This window comes from Schistocerca cancellata, chromosome 9 (assembly GCF_023864275.1).
Source record: "Schistocerca cancellata isolate TAMUIC-IGC-003103 chromosome 9, iqSchCanc2.1, whole genome shotgun sequence".
Classification (NCBI taxonomy): Eukaryota; Metazoa; Arthropoda; class Insecta; order Orthoptera; family Acrididae; genus Schistocerca; species Schistocerca cancellata.
In genome coordinates this window covers 241,015,667-241,032,766 of record NC_064634.1, presented here as the reverse complement: position 1 = coordinate 241,032,766, position 17,100 = coordinate 241,015,667, and the positions used below count along the sequence as shown (strand labels likewise).

At 38.1% G+C, this 17,100-nt stretch overlaps 1 protein-coding gene across 1 annotated transcript in view; it reads right to left on the bottom strand.

Moving 5' to 3' along the window:
* The window catches only part of LOC126100606 (NADPH oxidase 4-like), a 191,969-nt gene that overhangs the window by 13,767 nt on the left and 161,102 nt on the right, over positions 1-17,100 (bottom strand). Inside the window, exons 12-14 of the mRNA XM_049911235.1 lie at positions 8,034-8,153; positions 4,879-4,990; positions 4,722-4,799 (exon numbers count right to left, since the gene is read on the bottom strand). Coding sequence (XP_049767192.1) covers positions 4,722-4,799; positions 4,879-4,990; positions 8,034-8,153 — 310 coding nt within the window. The remainder of the gene's footprint in view (positions 1-4,721; positions 4,800-4,878; positions 4,991-8,033; positions 8,154-17,100) is intronic.

Below are 17,100 nucleotides of genomic sequence, written 5' to 3'. Positions count from 1 at the left end.
GCATTCAGACTCAGACCCTGACAATAATGATAGAGGTAGTCATTGAAAGCTTCGAATTTCAGTTGAATTTGACACTGAAAGTAATAAGAGATCACATTATTCACCATGCAGAATTGCACAACACAACACAACACAACACGTGGTGGATGGCTGCTGAAGTGGCATATGTAGCAGCAGTCATCCTCTGGGGCATTTACCACACCTCAGTTGTAAAATACTTGCTGAGTAAATTGTGTTCTACCTGAGTCATCCCAAATTTCCCAGGCTGCACAGGGGATCTCAATGGATCCTACCACGCAAACTTACAACACTCATAATGGTATGGGTGTACCATCTAACAACAATAACAGCCAAAAAACCAAACTATCTTATGAGGATAATCCTCCAAAACTAACTGCAGTGAAGAAATTACTGGACAGTAACAGAACACCAAATGGTTTTCTTATGTTGAAAAAATTGACTCCATGCTCTGCGCTTATTGGTAGCACATCGTGTTTTGTACACATCCACCATGGCACTCGTGGTCACAGCACCAATTTACGAAACCTGAAGGTGAGCGTATAAGAGCCTGAAACTGGTCATGTGTTAAATAAAAGAATGTTACAACTGTAGCGGTATTTTCAATTCTGGTAAAACACAGAAAGTTATGGTCACAACATGAAATCCATAAGCTGAAATGAAAAAAGCTGACCAAGCTATCAAACCACCAGTATTTGTAACATCATTTGTTTCTGTGACTAGAAAGTTAGTGGAGGCACAAACTCCTTTCACTAACATCATCAGTGGAAGCTAACAGCCACTTGCGAGGACTGAAACTATCAGCCATTCAGACATTTCTTGACACACATCAGATGTGCTCTGTCATTAGAATCTATGTAGTTTCAAGTATCTATTATGGAAACAACAACCAATTAGCCAACTACCACAGGATCTCCAAGCTGACCAAGGCCAAAAGACAAAGTAAAGTACTTATGGAAGTTTGGGTCTGTGCTGTAAGTGTGCTCAGACAGCCAAAGTGGTTAAGGCAATCACTCATCACAAATGGGAGATCTTGGTTTGCATCCCAGTCCGGCACAAAGTTTCAGTGTCAGCAATATGTAATATCACTGTCTCTGGCCACTAAGGCTGTGGCAGTTCAGCTTCAGTGGCTAGCACCAGCAGTCATGTGTGTGTGAGTTGTACTTATGTGACTGTGTGTATCCTCTATTTCAGAAGAAGGTCTATTGGCTGAAAGTGTAAATATAAACCACTCTTTTTGATGTGCCTGTCTATGACTCCTCGTGTCCTCTATATGATGAGTAAAATGGATCAAATGGCTTTGAGCACTATGGGACTTAACATCTGAGGTCATCAGTCCCCTATAACTTAGAACTACTTAAACCTAACTAACCTAAGGACATCACACACATCCATACCCGAGGCAGGATTCGAACCTGCGACTGTAGCGGTCGCACAGTTCCAGGCTGAAGTGCCTAGAACCGCTTGGCCACTGCGGCTGGCTATGGTGAGTAGTAATCTATCCTTTTTGTAATACCATCATTATTCCATCCTGTATTTTCCCTTTTTCAATAGATGGTATCATCATACCTAATGCAGCTAACATCAGTAAGATTCTGCAACTGCAAATAAAATTTCACAAAGAAAAGTCTCACTGCTTAAATGGATATTTTACAGCATTGGTCATTAACAGGTTCAATATTCATGTGGAGGATTTAAGACCCAGTGCCTTTGCTTGCAAAGCTCCATTTTAAAGTGTTTGAATGGGGTAAGGGCTAAATGTGGGTTTGCTATCTTTATCGATGATAGATACCATAACTAATTTTCTCTCTCTCAACATCAACTTACAAGTAGTGGTTGCTATTATATCTTCTCTATATCCTCCATCAGTTCCGCCTGTCATAGGTCCAAGATTGATAACAGTAGTCAAGATTAAACTGACCAGCAAGAAAGACATGATCCAGATCTTGGCAGAGCATTTAGGTTGAATCACTGCCATTGCCATCCAATATCTGGCTACTGAGGGATGGTTAATGGAAGTGGTTAGGATTTCAGTTCCACCAATGATGAACTTTACAAGTATCTCTTCTCTGTGTGTGAGCTGGATCTGGAATTATCTGAGGCATGTGATGCGTCAGGAAATGGTAAAATCCATTAGAGCATGTTTTGGTACTCCACTGGAAATGCTAAATGAAACCAACTGAAATATTTTAATCTACTGTGGGAAACAGGACGCATGGAAGGAAACTATCTTAATCACCCTTCTTAAACCAGGAGAGACCCAAACATGCCCAAGGTATACATCACATCCAGGCCTATTTCAGTTGTTTACAGCTTTTGTTTGGTCACAGTTTGATTTTGATTTCATGGTATATAGATCCACTTTACTATCACACCTTAGGATATTCGACACAGTCCATCATCAGGATCTTAATTTGGCCATACTTTACATCAGGTAGCCACTACTCATGGAGCGAAAGCATGCAAAATATTTTATACACCCCAGCTGCCGGCTTTATCATACTGTTTCTTGTCCACCAATGGGGCACCTTTTCAATAATTGATTGTGAGCAAAGAAGCCATTTCAGATCTGTGCAAAGAGCCATTTTTCGAAATGTGTGTGTTAAATATTAATACTTACAGGAAACATCCCTTGACTTCTCAATAGTTCTCCCTTAACATATCTTCAGAAGCTGCCTATCAAGTATGTCTACAGTGTTCCATGTTGAATAATAATTGATTCTGTTAACACTGGAACAGATGAAGTGAGACCAAAGGCAAAAAGTTTCATCTGCTCTTTTATAACTATCAGCAAACTTACCCAGCAGAGGAGCAACTCCAGAACATAAAGGGCTCCATGCTCTTGCTACCAAAAATGGGTAGGGGGAATAGGCTGCAGTTAGCTGTATACCAAGTCACAGAGTAATATTTGAATGATGGGAAAACTGAACATCATGCATGGGAGGAGGATCCACTGTTCATTTATTGAGTTCTGTTCATCTCAACATGCAGAACATTCAGGACCTAGAGCAAGTCCAGACATATTGTAGGAAGAGAGAAGCATAGATTTCACAGTCTACTATTTGAAAGAGGGATGTGATCTCCACAATTTCTAGTATATGCACTAAGCTACCTATAGGGGCAGACCTCATACACAGCTATGAAAAGTACCTTTGTCAACAGTACATAAAGTTTGACATGTTCTAATTAACCTTTCAGAAACTCAAAACACATGAAAAGATCACAATAATGAAACAAAATTACTGCCACTTAGCAGATAATTGTATTGGAAAAATTAAGAAAATCAGAACAGTTTGCATAAATCAATGCTTATACAAAATTAATATCTTGTAGATGCATACAGCTATAGCTGCAAATAAGATGTCAAATGGTAGTGCTCTTATCATGTTGACTGTATGCACAATTTATTGTAAAATTGAATGTTGGGCTATTTAATTAATATTTAGTGACTATGTTGGAGTTTGGTCCAAAGCTCTTGTGTATAAGGAAGAGTGATGAGTTGTTTGCGGTCTTTTACAGTTTGTCACTCACTGAAAAGTTGACTGTAAGATAATGCTACACAACATCGATATGCATTCTGGTGTATTTACTATTTAACTTTAGTGAAGCTGAGGTGCCACAGGAATTCCTATTTATCCAAAATTTAAGTAAACAAACTCCAAGCCTAATTGCACTTGTAACATATTGTATATTTAGATAGTGACAACAGGTGGGTCTTTCTCATCTTGGGGTCTGAGTGTCTTGCTGATCCTTTCCAACCTCCCCAACCCATCCCTCCAGAATGCCTGCTGAGGAAGGAACTAATGGTTTCAAAAGCTAGGATTTGTGTTTTCAATTTGAAATGTATTTATCAGTTGCACTGGAACTTCATCTCAGAAAGGAAAGTATAGCCAGTCATTCTATCTCTTTGTGATTGTAAGTAAGTTCCTCACATACAAATAATGAGGACAGGCAACCATTTATCTACAGATGCTAAACCCAAGTCATTTACAGGCAATTGGGCTCACATGCTTTCACTTTTCTGTACATTGTTTGCATCATGGAAATTCCATTTAGGTAATATGTAAATATTTTGTTTGGAAGTAGGTATTTTATGTTTGTAGGCCAATACAAAGAGTAGAAATAATTCATATACAAACTGTGCATCTCTTTCTATGGTTCAAAATGTAGTTTGCACACATGTACGTGCGCGCCCACACACACACACACACACACACACACACACACACACACACACACACACACACGTGAGTGCACTCTTGTGTTTGTACTTTAGCTCGACACAGGATTTATTCCACACGCTACTAAATCTTCTTTTTCTTTTATGTGTCTCTTTCAATGACTCAGTGCCTCTGCTTCTCAATGAGTGATCTTCTTTACTCTTAAATTAATTAGGTTTTATAAACATATGTTAATGAAATCAAACATTGAATGTCATCATTACAACAGGCTATTTCTTGTACATCCTAGAACATGTTTGATATGCACAATATGACATATGATGATCTTTACTAAATCTGTTTAAATCTTTATTTTTAATGAAATGGTCAAAATATATGTGGCATATTTCATTATAACATTCTGAAAGGGAGTTCTTTATTCAAGGAAAGCTTTACTTGTACAGACAAACATCTCTTAGAATGATATCTGAATTCAGGGCTCTTAAAATCTGAATAGTAGATTGTAAAAGTAAAGTTTCTTACTGTGTTACATGCTGAGCTGTAGTTCTTTGTGACATGTAGTATTATATTCAAACGGTCAGGTTGGTTGTTCATCCAGAACTGCAACAGAATCCAGATTTTTTTAGGAAAAAAAGAAGAAGACACTGCTTGAAAATATATAATAATATGTCGTTCTTACTCTGTCATGCAATGAACACAGTAAACTTGCAAACCACAGTAGCTGTTCCACATTTTTCAGTAACCAGACAAAATGTAATCGTTCTGGTAAGTGAGGAAGTGCTGTGCAATCCCTGTTGACAGATAAGGAAAAGAAATCCATTAAAACAGTGTAGCAATGTAACAAAATCAGACATGAAGAGCTGGAAATAACAAATGACAAGTAAAAGCTCTGGTCACTTCTTCAGTATTGATGTGTAACATGTACCCTACCAGCCTAAAATGTTTCAGCAGTGGATTAATGAAAAACAGAAAAATCAATTGGTAGCTTTAATGCTTCAGATGTTCTACATAGTCTTCCCATAACACCCCCATCCCCCACTTAAGTACAACACACAGAATGTTCATACAACCATGTGAAACTGGGAAAGTCCTTTTTCAGGATGTTGTTCAACTCACACATCATTCTGGCTCAAATGTTGATTATGTCATCAAAGTGTTGAATATTCACATGAATTTCTGCATTTTGTAGTTTTGTGGAAGGTGTGTACTGATAACACCAAGTCTCATCACACATGCTACACATCAATACTGAAGAAGTGGTCAGAAAAAAGTTGTCCAGGTTTTACATTTCAATCAGTTCGCAACAGGCATATATGCATTGTTTTTGTTTGGGAGTCACAGCAGACAGGACAAACTTTTCACACACTTTTCTCCACTTCAAATTGTTCTGGAGAATGTCCTGAACATTTGGTTTAGAACTGCTGCTCCATTGCACACACTATGGTTGAAGACACACTACTTAACACTGCCAGCTCACAACTGACTGGTGAAATGCACACCTCCTGTTACAATTGTTAGTTCAAGCTGCCACCATAGTTACTGTGCCGACATCACTCATATGCCAGAAATAAAATTAATCTTGGAACTTTTTGGATGGATCATGTAAGTTACAAGGTATCACTGAAGTAGCAAAAAATCTCTGTAAGAGGCAACTCAGAGAACCCTCTGAAGAACTGTGTTATGACTTAAAGTACAACACAACAGTGGACACTCTCAATAATGAATACTGAAGATCTGTCAAGACTGACAGCTCCCATTGCATTTTAATTACTGTGTAGTACACAGTACCACTGTTTGCATCATGACAGGTGTTTGGTTTTGTTTCAAGAGACAATTACAGCTGTTGTTTCAGTTAGGTGGTAGCTTCTGTCCCTACAACAGTACATTGAAGCATATCATTTCATTTGTGAGTTGACATAGCTTCTAATAAGAAGTGACTTATTTGGATCCCTGTGTGCTCTTTAGATTAAACTCATAAATTTCTTGTATGTTTGTGTATTTATCAGGCAGTGTCCTTTGCTTTAATAACTGTCTAGAGTTTATTTCCATCATCTTTAGTGTGGATAGAGACAGCAATTGCTGAGTTAGTAACCCTTCGCACACACCTCCATGTGGTACTGGCTTCTGACATGCAGCTTGAGGCTGTTGCCAGTGGGCATCTCCATGGTGGGCCTGATGTGGAGATCCGAGGGATGCTCAAGTGTGTTGTAGGTGTCCCCCAATCAGTCCTCTACTCTGATTACCCCAGGTACTGCCCACATTGAGATTGACCACTCACCTGTAGTTGAGTGGGAAGTCATCCCAAGGTGTGGCAGGCAGCAAAAGACTATCTGGGAGGGAGGGGGGTGGGTCAAAGGGCCTCCACAATTTGTCTGATGAACAGCTGACAAACTAAAATCAATGGATAATAGTCTGCACTGGTACATCAACCACCCCGCCAAAGCTATACCAACTGACAAAGTTCTGCATATTTCTATATTTCTTCTAAAAGACATCATTTTGAAGTGGAGAATATGCCATGTGATCATGCGATGACCTCTGATCATGGAAAAGGTTTTCAGTCAAGACTAGTATCAGAGGTAATTGCAAATTATGTATCACTCATGGGATGACAACTGCCCATCACTCACATCAACAGCCTCACAGAATGCTTTAACAAGACGTTGCCAGATACACCCTTGATGTATGTTGGTGTTAAACAGAGAGGTTGGGAGACAATATTGCCCATTGTGATGTTCACATACAACAGTGCAAAGCCATTTACATCATTCTTGCTGCTTCATGATGGTGAGGCTGAAATAACAATGGATATACTGTTCTGATTTCATCTGGACAATACTCAGCATGGCTATGTGAAATACTTCATCATTAGGGTCAAAGAAACAAGACACCTTATTTCTATATAGCCCCTGGACAACGAGGAAAAAAATCAAGAGTGAGCATAGCCCAGGAGACTTGGTATGGATTTTTACACCTGTATTAAATGAGAGACAATGAGAGTTATCAAAATGCTAATTTTCACTGTATTGTATAGTCATCAACTGATGGAGATCACATGCTAAATCTAGGATTATGGTCCTGAAAGCCCACTCAATGATCACAAAGCTTTTCAGGAGTGGGTCAACTTGGATGCTTATCATATTGAACAGAATGTGACAACATGTTCCAAACATAAGGATCCTCCAGTGCTGCCATGCAGAGGAGCACTGACAAGACGTAGATCTAGAATGCTGTAGTTGCCCCAGTGATAACTTATGAAATGGCAAGTCACTGTTTCTCCAGGAGAGGGAATAATACCACAAGCTGTGCTGCATGCACTGTAGAGTATTGGTTTGCGTCACTGGCTGGCATGCTGCAGGTCCCATTTAAATCCAATCACCAACAAATATTTGTTATTTCACTTTATAATTTCTAGAAGGTTTTCAAAGTTTCTTATGTTCACAAATTCTGGACTATTCAATGTCTATATAAATAGCAGCACTCTCCATTCAGAAGGCAGTCCTGTTACATATGTACAATGGTGTCTGTGATAAATGTGCTTTCGGTGATAAATGTTGCACTTCATAATGACAACCCTGCTTTCAGATTTGGATGTGACTGTGCTTACAATGTGACAATAATAATAATAATAATAATAATAATAATAATAAGAAGAAGAAGAAGAAGAAGAAGAAAAGAACAGATTATACTAAATTATATAACAGAGCTGCAGATATAATTTTATAAAGAGTTAAAACAATTGTAAGCACAGCTTATATGGTAATGTAATTTTACAGTGTTTATGAAATGCTCATATTGTATAATGTTTGAAATGTATGATAACAATAAACTTACAATAGATATTGAAAAACGCTTGCAAATGGGGTCACTCCAGAACCTCCTGCAATACAGATGGCAACTGGCGTGCGAAGAATGCTTTGCAATGAACTGCTAAATGGTCCATCTACCAGAAACCTGTTCAACAGAAAAATAATTTTGAAACGGTTTTGAAGGAATTGTGATTTGCAGTGCATTGAAGCTATGTCAGAGACATTTATTTTTACCCTGTCCCATAAAGATACATAAAGATCAATCAGTACATATTTCAGGGTAGACCACAATGCACCAAATAGAAAAAGTATTATGCAAGACAAAGTCACATAGAAATTGATAATAATTAGATGAGCTTCTGGGCAAAGCCTTCCTTCAGAGAACTAACAAAAAATGATCACTCCTTCCCATCCTGAACGAGTTGAATCTGCCATATATTTCTTGACTAGCCTTGCATGCATGCATAAATTCCATCCACCCATGGAAGATTATGGAAACAGCTGCTTCATTCATATATGTATGACACCTCGACATTCCCATCACAAAGTTGTTATAACTCCTAAAGTTTATGGTGGTGATAGCTGTCAAAAGCTCCAGAAGTGTAACTCCAGATGAATTAGCTAGAAAATGGAGAGGATGTTGTACAGTTTTGTATTTGCCTAATAGAGCACACAGAGTGCATTGATAAGAGTACAGACAGGCATAACAAAAAGACTGTTATACATTGAAACTTTTGGACAAGAGGCCTTTTTCCAAAGTAGAAAACACACACACACACACACACGGGGGAAAAAAAACCACTCAACTCACACCCACGTGACCACTGTCTCTTTTGTATGTATGAGTTGGCTTCTGTGACTGAGTGTGTTTTTTTCTACTTTGGAAGAAGGCCTTTTGGCCAAAAGCTTAAATGTATAGTTGTTTTTTCGTTACATATGTCTGCGACTCAACATCTCTTCTATATGGTGAGTAACAATCTATTCTTTCCATAACACTGTTGTTATTCCATTCTGAACTTTCCACTGTCTCCTGATTTGTTGCTTTTCTTGATATAATTTTCTTTGATATGATTAAATACATTAATTTTATGTTATAGCAACAATTTGTGTTTTACCTTTGAGGTCCTCTTGGCCAAAGTATATTACATTATTGTAAAAGGTTGTAATTTCTGTGAGGAACTATGGCACAGAATTAAAGCAATGGGATATAAGAAATATTCCAACTCATTTTTGAAAAGCTAAAGTTTATGGCTCATGTATTTCATTCCCACTGAAAACCTATTAAAACTGAACTTGCATAATATTGCACATCTTTCTGTACAATAATTAAGAAAGAGTTACTCAACTGTACATTGTTTTTGCTGGCAGTCTTTACTGAGTGAATGCTGTGACTCCTTATGAATTAGTTCATATTATTGACTTCAGATATGACAAGGTAGTATAAGCTGTAGCGATAACAGTGTTGGAAAGGGAAACTAAAATGTTACAGCATTAAAGACTTTTCATTGTATGGCTGGAGTCATATTTAAACAATTACAAACAATGGCGGCATTAACAAATTGTATCACAGAAATAAAGCTGAATATGGTGACCAATAAGTTGTAATGCTTGGCACACTCCTGGTCTTCACTTACCTAAATGATGCTCTTCATACTTTGTGTATGTAGAGAACAGGGGTCCTAACATACTTCTCTGGAGCAATTCTATTGTCTCTGACGTACACTCACTGTCCAGTATAACATACTGGGTTCTATTGTTTAAGACGTCATTGGTCCACTTGCAAAGTCTTGGAAGTCTAGGAATATAAAACCTGCCTGTTGCCTGTCACCCATGGTTCTAAGGATATCGAGTGAGTAAAGGATAAGCCGAGCTTTGCATGGGCAATGCTTTCTAAATTCATGCTGATTTGTCAACAAAAGCTTTTCTGCTTCAAGTCCATTTATTATACTCGAACAAAGGATATTGTAAGCATCCACAGTTGTCAAACACTTCTGTGTTCAGTGAAAGTTGACAGACTCCTGAAAGATACTACCTAGTTAGTTATTAGTTAGGAAATCCATTAAAGGAGTAGTCCAACAACTTGAAGATAAATATAGATTTAATCTTCTCCTGACATACAGTAACTGACTTATAATGAGTCTAACATTTAAAAGACCCAACTAATGCCATTACAGAAAACATTAATGTACTTGAGATTACTGCTCATCAGACATTTGGGTCATCAGTATCCCTTGAAGCAGCATACAATATGGAAGTCTCTTTGCTTACTTGTGGACACAGCTCGACTACACTTAGTGCTGCACGAAGCACGAAAGGAAAAACTCAGACAAATAGGGAAACAAGAGGACACAATCCAAAGTAACACTGATATTATTCAACTTTCCAATAATGTGAAATTCATCATTCTTGTTCATTTATAGACTACTACTGTGTGGGAGTTTCCAGTCAGTCCACTGAAAATGATCATGGAAAATCTCATACCATCCAAATATGCTCAATAATTCTGCAGCAAACCAATGTTAAGGGTATTGGTCTGTAATATTGCTGGACTGTTCTTTTATCCTTCTTATATACAGGAGTCACCCGCACTTTTTTTTGAGTTGCTTGGGACTATGGACTGGGTGAGAGATTCATGATAAATGCAAGATAAGTATGGGATCAATGCCAAAGTTTATACTCTGTAAAACCTTAAGACTTATTTGATTTCAACTCTTTCAGTTGCTTCTCAACACCAAGGATGTCTATTTATATTTTCTCCACACCGGAGTCAGTTCAACATTCAAATGATGGTACGTCTGTACAGTCCTCCTGTGTGAATGATTTTTTCAATATTGATGAAAAGTATTATTTAAAGGCAAGAAAACATTTTATTAGCTTTGTAATTACACCCTGGATACGGAAAAAAACAAACACATTTACTGTAAGAAAAACACAGAAGTTACACACAAGCCAAGAATAAAGATATTGACAGCAGAGTCATGGAGCAGCACATAAATATAGACGTCAAGGAATTTTTTCTTTTCTTTTAACACTTCCTCCAAAAGAAAAAAATCATGAAATTATTGCTTTGTCTCTTGCATGCCAATTTCTGAACATAGAAAATTAAATCGAACTCGTTCAAGAGGTTTCGTCAAAATATCTGCCAACTGGTTGTGTCCATCAATGTGTTCCAAGGAAATCTCACCGTTCAGATATATTTCACGAACATAGAAATGTTGGACCTCTATATGTTTAGAACGTCGATGATATTCTGGATTTTTTGCCAACTTCAATGCACTAGCATTGTAAATGTAAAGAACTGGAGGCTGCCCCGACATTTCCACTAATTCTGATAGCAGACGACGTAACCAAACTAACTCTTTTGCTCCTTCACTAGCTGCAATTATTTCCACCTCGGTTGTGGATGTGGCCACTACTTTCTGCAACTGACTTGTCCATGACACTGCACCACCTGAGTACTTTGCAAGAATTCCAGTTGTCTGGTTATCACCTGTGAAATCTGCATCAGCGTAAATCTTTAACTCTTCTTTTTTATTATATACAATTCCAAAATTTAAGGTCCCTTTCAAATACCGGAAAATGCGCTTTACTCTATTCCAGTCTTCAGTGGTTGGTTTCTCCATAGCTCGAGCAGCTTTATTGACGGCAAAAGTGATGTCTGGACGAGTTACTGTTGAAAGATACATGAGACAACCAATTGCTTCACGGTAGGGTACAGATGACGAAACTTCTTCGTTTTGATTATTGTCCTCACGTCCAATAGGAGTTGAGATTGTATTGCATTCTGCCATTCGAAATCTTTGCAGAATTTCTTCTGTGTATTTATCTTGACTTATCATTATTGCTCCATCTTCATATTGCTTTATTTTTATGCCAAGAAAATCGTCAAGACTGCCAGTTGTTATTTCGAATTCATGTTGTAAAACATCCATAAAAACAGCAATTTCTTTCTTGTTACTGCCGACAATCAGGCCATCATCAACGTAGATCGCCACATAAAGGCTATTTCCATTTTGTCTACGATAAAATAGGCATGGGTCTGCATCACTGTTTGAAAAACCAGCTTTCTTCATGAACTCAACAAAACATTTGTTCCAGCAACGTGGAGCTTGCTTCAACCCATAAAGACCTTTTTTTAAGAAACGTACTCGGCCTGTACCATCTTCGAAACCTTCTGGTTGTTCCATATATACTTCATCTTCAAGTATTCCATTCAAAAAAGCTGTCTTTACATCGAATTGTTCTAGCAGCATTTTCTTTGAAGCAGCTACAGCCAACAGAGTTCGTATGGTGTCATAACATGCCACAGGGCTAAAGGCGTCGTCATAATCAATTCCTGTTTTCTGAATACAGCCTTTTGCAACCAATCTGCCTTTAAAGTGAGTACCTCCATTGACTGCGACCTTTCGCCGTAGAACCCAGCGGTTTTGCAATACTTTGGCATTCTTCGGACGGTCAACCAGCACCCAGGTATTGTTTTCCTTAAGTGATTGAAGTTCTTCACTAATAGCTTGCATCCATTCTTCCTTCTCGTTTGACTGCAATATTTCTGAAAAACAGTTTGGATCTTTGTATCCAAGTGCATCAACTTTTGTTGCCATACAAAATTCACCACTTTCCATCCAGGTTGGTTTTCTTCGTTGTCTTTTATTCTTCTGTTTCTCTTCATTAGAAGATTCAGCAGCTTCTGCTTTTAGAAATTCTGTTAATTCTTTATTTTCATCAGATTCACTCGACTCTTGACTTTCTCTAGAATCGAGAGTGCCAATTTTTTCTTTAGTTTGGCTTCCTCCAGAAGTGTACAGCCTAGGAGATTTACATTGGTCATCTTTAGATGAATTCGGATCATTAAATTCTTCCTGAGGGACTTCAAATTCAACATGATCACTATGTAAATCACAAACAATTTCTGGCTTAAATTTTACATCGTGACTCAACACCACTTTTCTTTTAGATGGAATCCAAACTCTGAAACCATCGTCCAAATACTGCCTTATCATCAAACTTGGAACGGAATTGTTTGTTAAAGAGAACATAGCAGCCTGTGCCAAAAATTCTGAGATGATCAAGTCGTGCTACTGGTCGATTAAACCATAGTTCATAAGGGGTTTTATTTTCAACTGAAGATTTTCCAGTACGATTTATTAGGTAGACTGCTGTGTTACATGCCTCTGCCCACTACCCTTTAGGTAATTTACTCGGATTTAGCATTGACCGGGCAGCTTCAACAATGGTCCTATTTTCCCGTTCAGCCACACCATTTTGTTCAGGAGTGTAAGGAGGAGGAATCAGTAGCTCTATTCCCCTGTCTGCAAGCAGTTCACTGACATTCTTATTGTTAAATTCTTTGCCACCATCACATCTAAATTGTTTGACAACATGTCCATTAGTTCGTGCTTCATTTAAAAACTGCTTAAGCACAGTACACCTCACTTTTGTGCCTTAAAAAGAAAATTTGACAAAATTTACTAAAATCGTCTTTGAAACATACATAATAATGCTTGCCTCCAAAAGATTTCGTGCTCATTGGTACATCCATGTGGATTAATTCACCAGTACTGGTAGTGCGTATTGTTTGTGTTTTGAATGGCAGCCTATGCATCTTTCCTACCGCACAGCCGTCACAAAATTCACTCTTGGCATCTTCCACATTAATGTTCATTCCTTTTAAAATATTCTTCACATGTTGTTTATTCTGATGACCAAACCTTTCATGGTACACTTGCAATGTTTCGGATGAAGTCATCAAGCTCATACGATTCATTTTTGCATTTCTAACAACACGCATGTTCAACACATAAAGTCCATTTTTCACATAACCTGTCATAACAATATTGCCACTGACTTGTTTTCGAACACAGACATTATTATAACTAAAATTAGTACTGTAGCCTCTGCAGGCAATGGCTCTCACAGAGAACAGATTAGCACTTGCATCAGGGACGTACAAAACATTGTCCATTCTAGCATTGTACCATTTATTGTTTCGTCGGATTTGGATGTAAACTGTTCCTTGACCGTACGCACACATTTTGACATCTTGTTTTCCCAATGAAATTACTTGAGGAACATCAAATTCACTATACGAAACAAAATACTGTTTGTTGGGAGTGATATGATTTGTAGCGCCACTGTCGCAATACCATTGATTTGGGTCACTGTGATTACTGGTACACACACCCATAGCGTTTGAAGTAAATGCAGTGTGTTCACTGTCTCGCTTCTTCTCTTTTCTTTTATTGCTGTCATGAGTGTTCTGTGGACACTCTGCTGCCCAGTGACCTAATTGTTTGCATTTATTACATGGAAACCTCTGTTTTAATTGTGACTTCGTCATCTTTACTTGCTGATTACTTGTTTGCCGTTTTCTTGTTTTAGAAGCGACAAAAGCTGCACTTCCATTAACGTCTTGTTCACGCAGTTCAATAGTACAGAGTTTTTCAATCAATAAATTCAAGCTTTGCTTTTCTGTCGGTATCGTATCCCAGAGATCCTTAAAATTGTCGTAGTCTTTTCCCAGTGTAGACAAAATTCGACCATTTAAGATTCTTTCAGATAGTGTATTTTCTTCATGTTTTGCTAATTCATCGTTCAGGTCCACAAATAACTTTTGCAGTTTGGCCACATGTGCACTAATATCTTCCGATTCATCACATTTAACACAGAAAAATGTTTCAATCAACATATTCAAACGCTGAGTACTGCTACGTTCAAATCGGGCGCGTAATTTGTCCCAGATTTCTTTAGCATTCTTGCACATTAAGACGAGTTCTGCAACAGGTTTACTTAGCGCACTTGCTATAAGACTTGCTGCCTTTGCGTCGTCCTTGAGCCATTCCACATACGCTTTTTTTTGTTCACTTGTCGCATCTTGCGGCAGCTCTACACGTTCACGTGTACCCTTAATAATATATAACATCTTCTAGTCCATATGAACGTAGCACCATAGAAATATGCCATTTCCATTTGGCCCAGTCGTCAGGTCCTTCAAGCTTATCAATGCTGACCTTATAATCGCCGCTAGCAGTCATGTTTCTTTACAGACATACGCTCATTTCAAATATTGTTTTAATTAAACTGTGTTGTTTGCCTTTACACATGTACTGGGCCCATAACCCGATGAAAAATATTATTTAAAGGCAAGAAAACATTTTATTAGCTTTGTAATTACACCCTGGATACGGAAAAAAACAAACACATTTACTGTAAGAAAAACACAGAAGTTACACACAAGCCAAGAATAAAGATATTGACAGCAGAGTCATGGAGCAGCACATAAATATAGACATCAAGGAATTTTTTCTTTTCTTTTAACAAATATGAAATTTAAAAATTTGGCTTTCCTTTCACTGTCTTCTACTGTCACACCAGACTGGTCTACGACTGCATAGAAGCCTTCAATCCACTTAGTGATTTTACATAGAACTGGAATTTTCTTGGGTTCTTCTGAAGATATTTCAATACAGCATTACTGTAGGAGTTGCTGTATGCTCCATGCATCAATCTTGTTACAGACATATGAATTTCCACCATCTTCTGCGTTTCGACAAATCCATGTTCTTTTCCAAATCAAGAATGCTACAATATCTGTTTCCTTAGCATTTGAAGGATTTTATTATTAAGCTACAATGGATCTTTTCTGTCCTTAATCCACTGACTCAGCACGTAACTCTCCCAAGTTACAATTTGTTTAAACTCATCACATAATTCCTCTGTGCCCACTGTACTGTCACTAAATGATGTCCAGTTACTGTCTAACAACTGCTCATCTGCTCTTTCTAGCAAAAAAGCTCTTCTATCCTTGTTGATGAATTTGTGAACTTTAGTAACAGTTGTTACATCACAATCATTAATCCCTGTCTCCACTCTGACACTGTCTATAAGGTCAGGCCTGTTTGTAGTTACAAGGTCTCAAATATTTCCATTGCAGTGGTTGTCAAACTAGCTGCTCAAGATAGTTTTTAGAAAATGTATTCTGAACCACTTCACAGGACTGTCTGTCTGTACCACCTGCAGTGAATCCATAGATGTCACAGTCTATACTTGATAGCTCAAAGTTGCCTCCAACTAATATGGCATGCTTAGGGGACTTTCGCACTAGTGAGTGTGGATTTTCTTTTAACAATTCTACAACCATCACAGTGGAGTCAGGTGGCCCGTGAAAATATCCAATGATTAACTGGAGTTCATCCAGGCCAGTTGGTTGCATCCAGATAATGTCACAGTCAGAGTAATTTTCGACCTCTATAAACAATATTTTTGTTGATTGCAATGAACACTTCCTCTTATATGGCATCCATCATGTCTTTTTGATATATATTCCATGCCTCATTAAATATTTCAGAGCTTTTTACTTCTGGTTTTACCCAGATCTTAGTTCCCAGCATCATCTGAGCAAGACAGCTTTCCTGAAGGGTTGCAAATTCAGGAACTTTTTTACAAATGTTTTGGGAATTTACTGTTAAAATTTTGCAATTCAAAATGTCTTTACTTTGTACATTATCTGATTTCACTTTCTGTGGTTTGATTGGTGAGCATTTATCAAAGGACCTCAAACTACTGTCTAGCCTAAAAAAAACCTTGTTACTCCACAAGTACTCTACTACCTGAGTAGATGCTTCCTCTGTGTAGTGCACCCCTGACTTATCAAGGGGAGTTTTACAATTCCCAGTCCCATAACAGAGGTCCAGAAATCTGCAGCCAAGGCCACCACAGAATTGGTGGAGTCTCTGCCTGAGAACCTCCACTCAGCTCCAAACCAACAGAACACAATCAATATTGGGTATGATACTGGAAATTGTAAGCCGTGCTTGCACTGTGAATTAGGCCTGCAGTCTGCACAGTTGCACGTATGAATGGAGGATGGCCTTAGAGCCAATATTGGGTATGATAATGGAAATTGTAAGCCGTGCTTGCACTGTGAATTAGGCCTGCAGTCTGCACAGCTGCACATATGAATGGAGGATGGCCTTATAGCCCAAGCAATAGGTGTCACTGGTGGTGACATGAGTCACAACTTGAAGGTGACCACACCTTGCATCCTCAACAGTCATGTGGACCTATGGCAAAAATACTGAGGATACAATAGACTT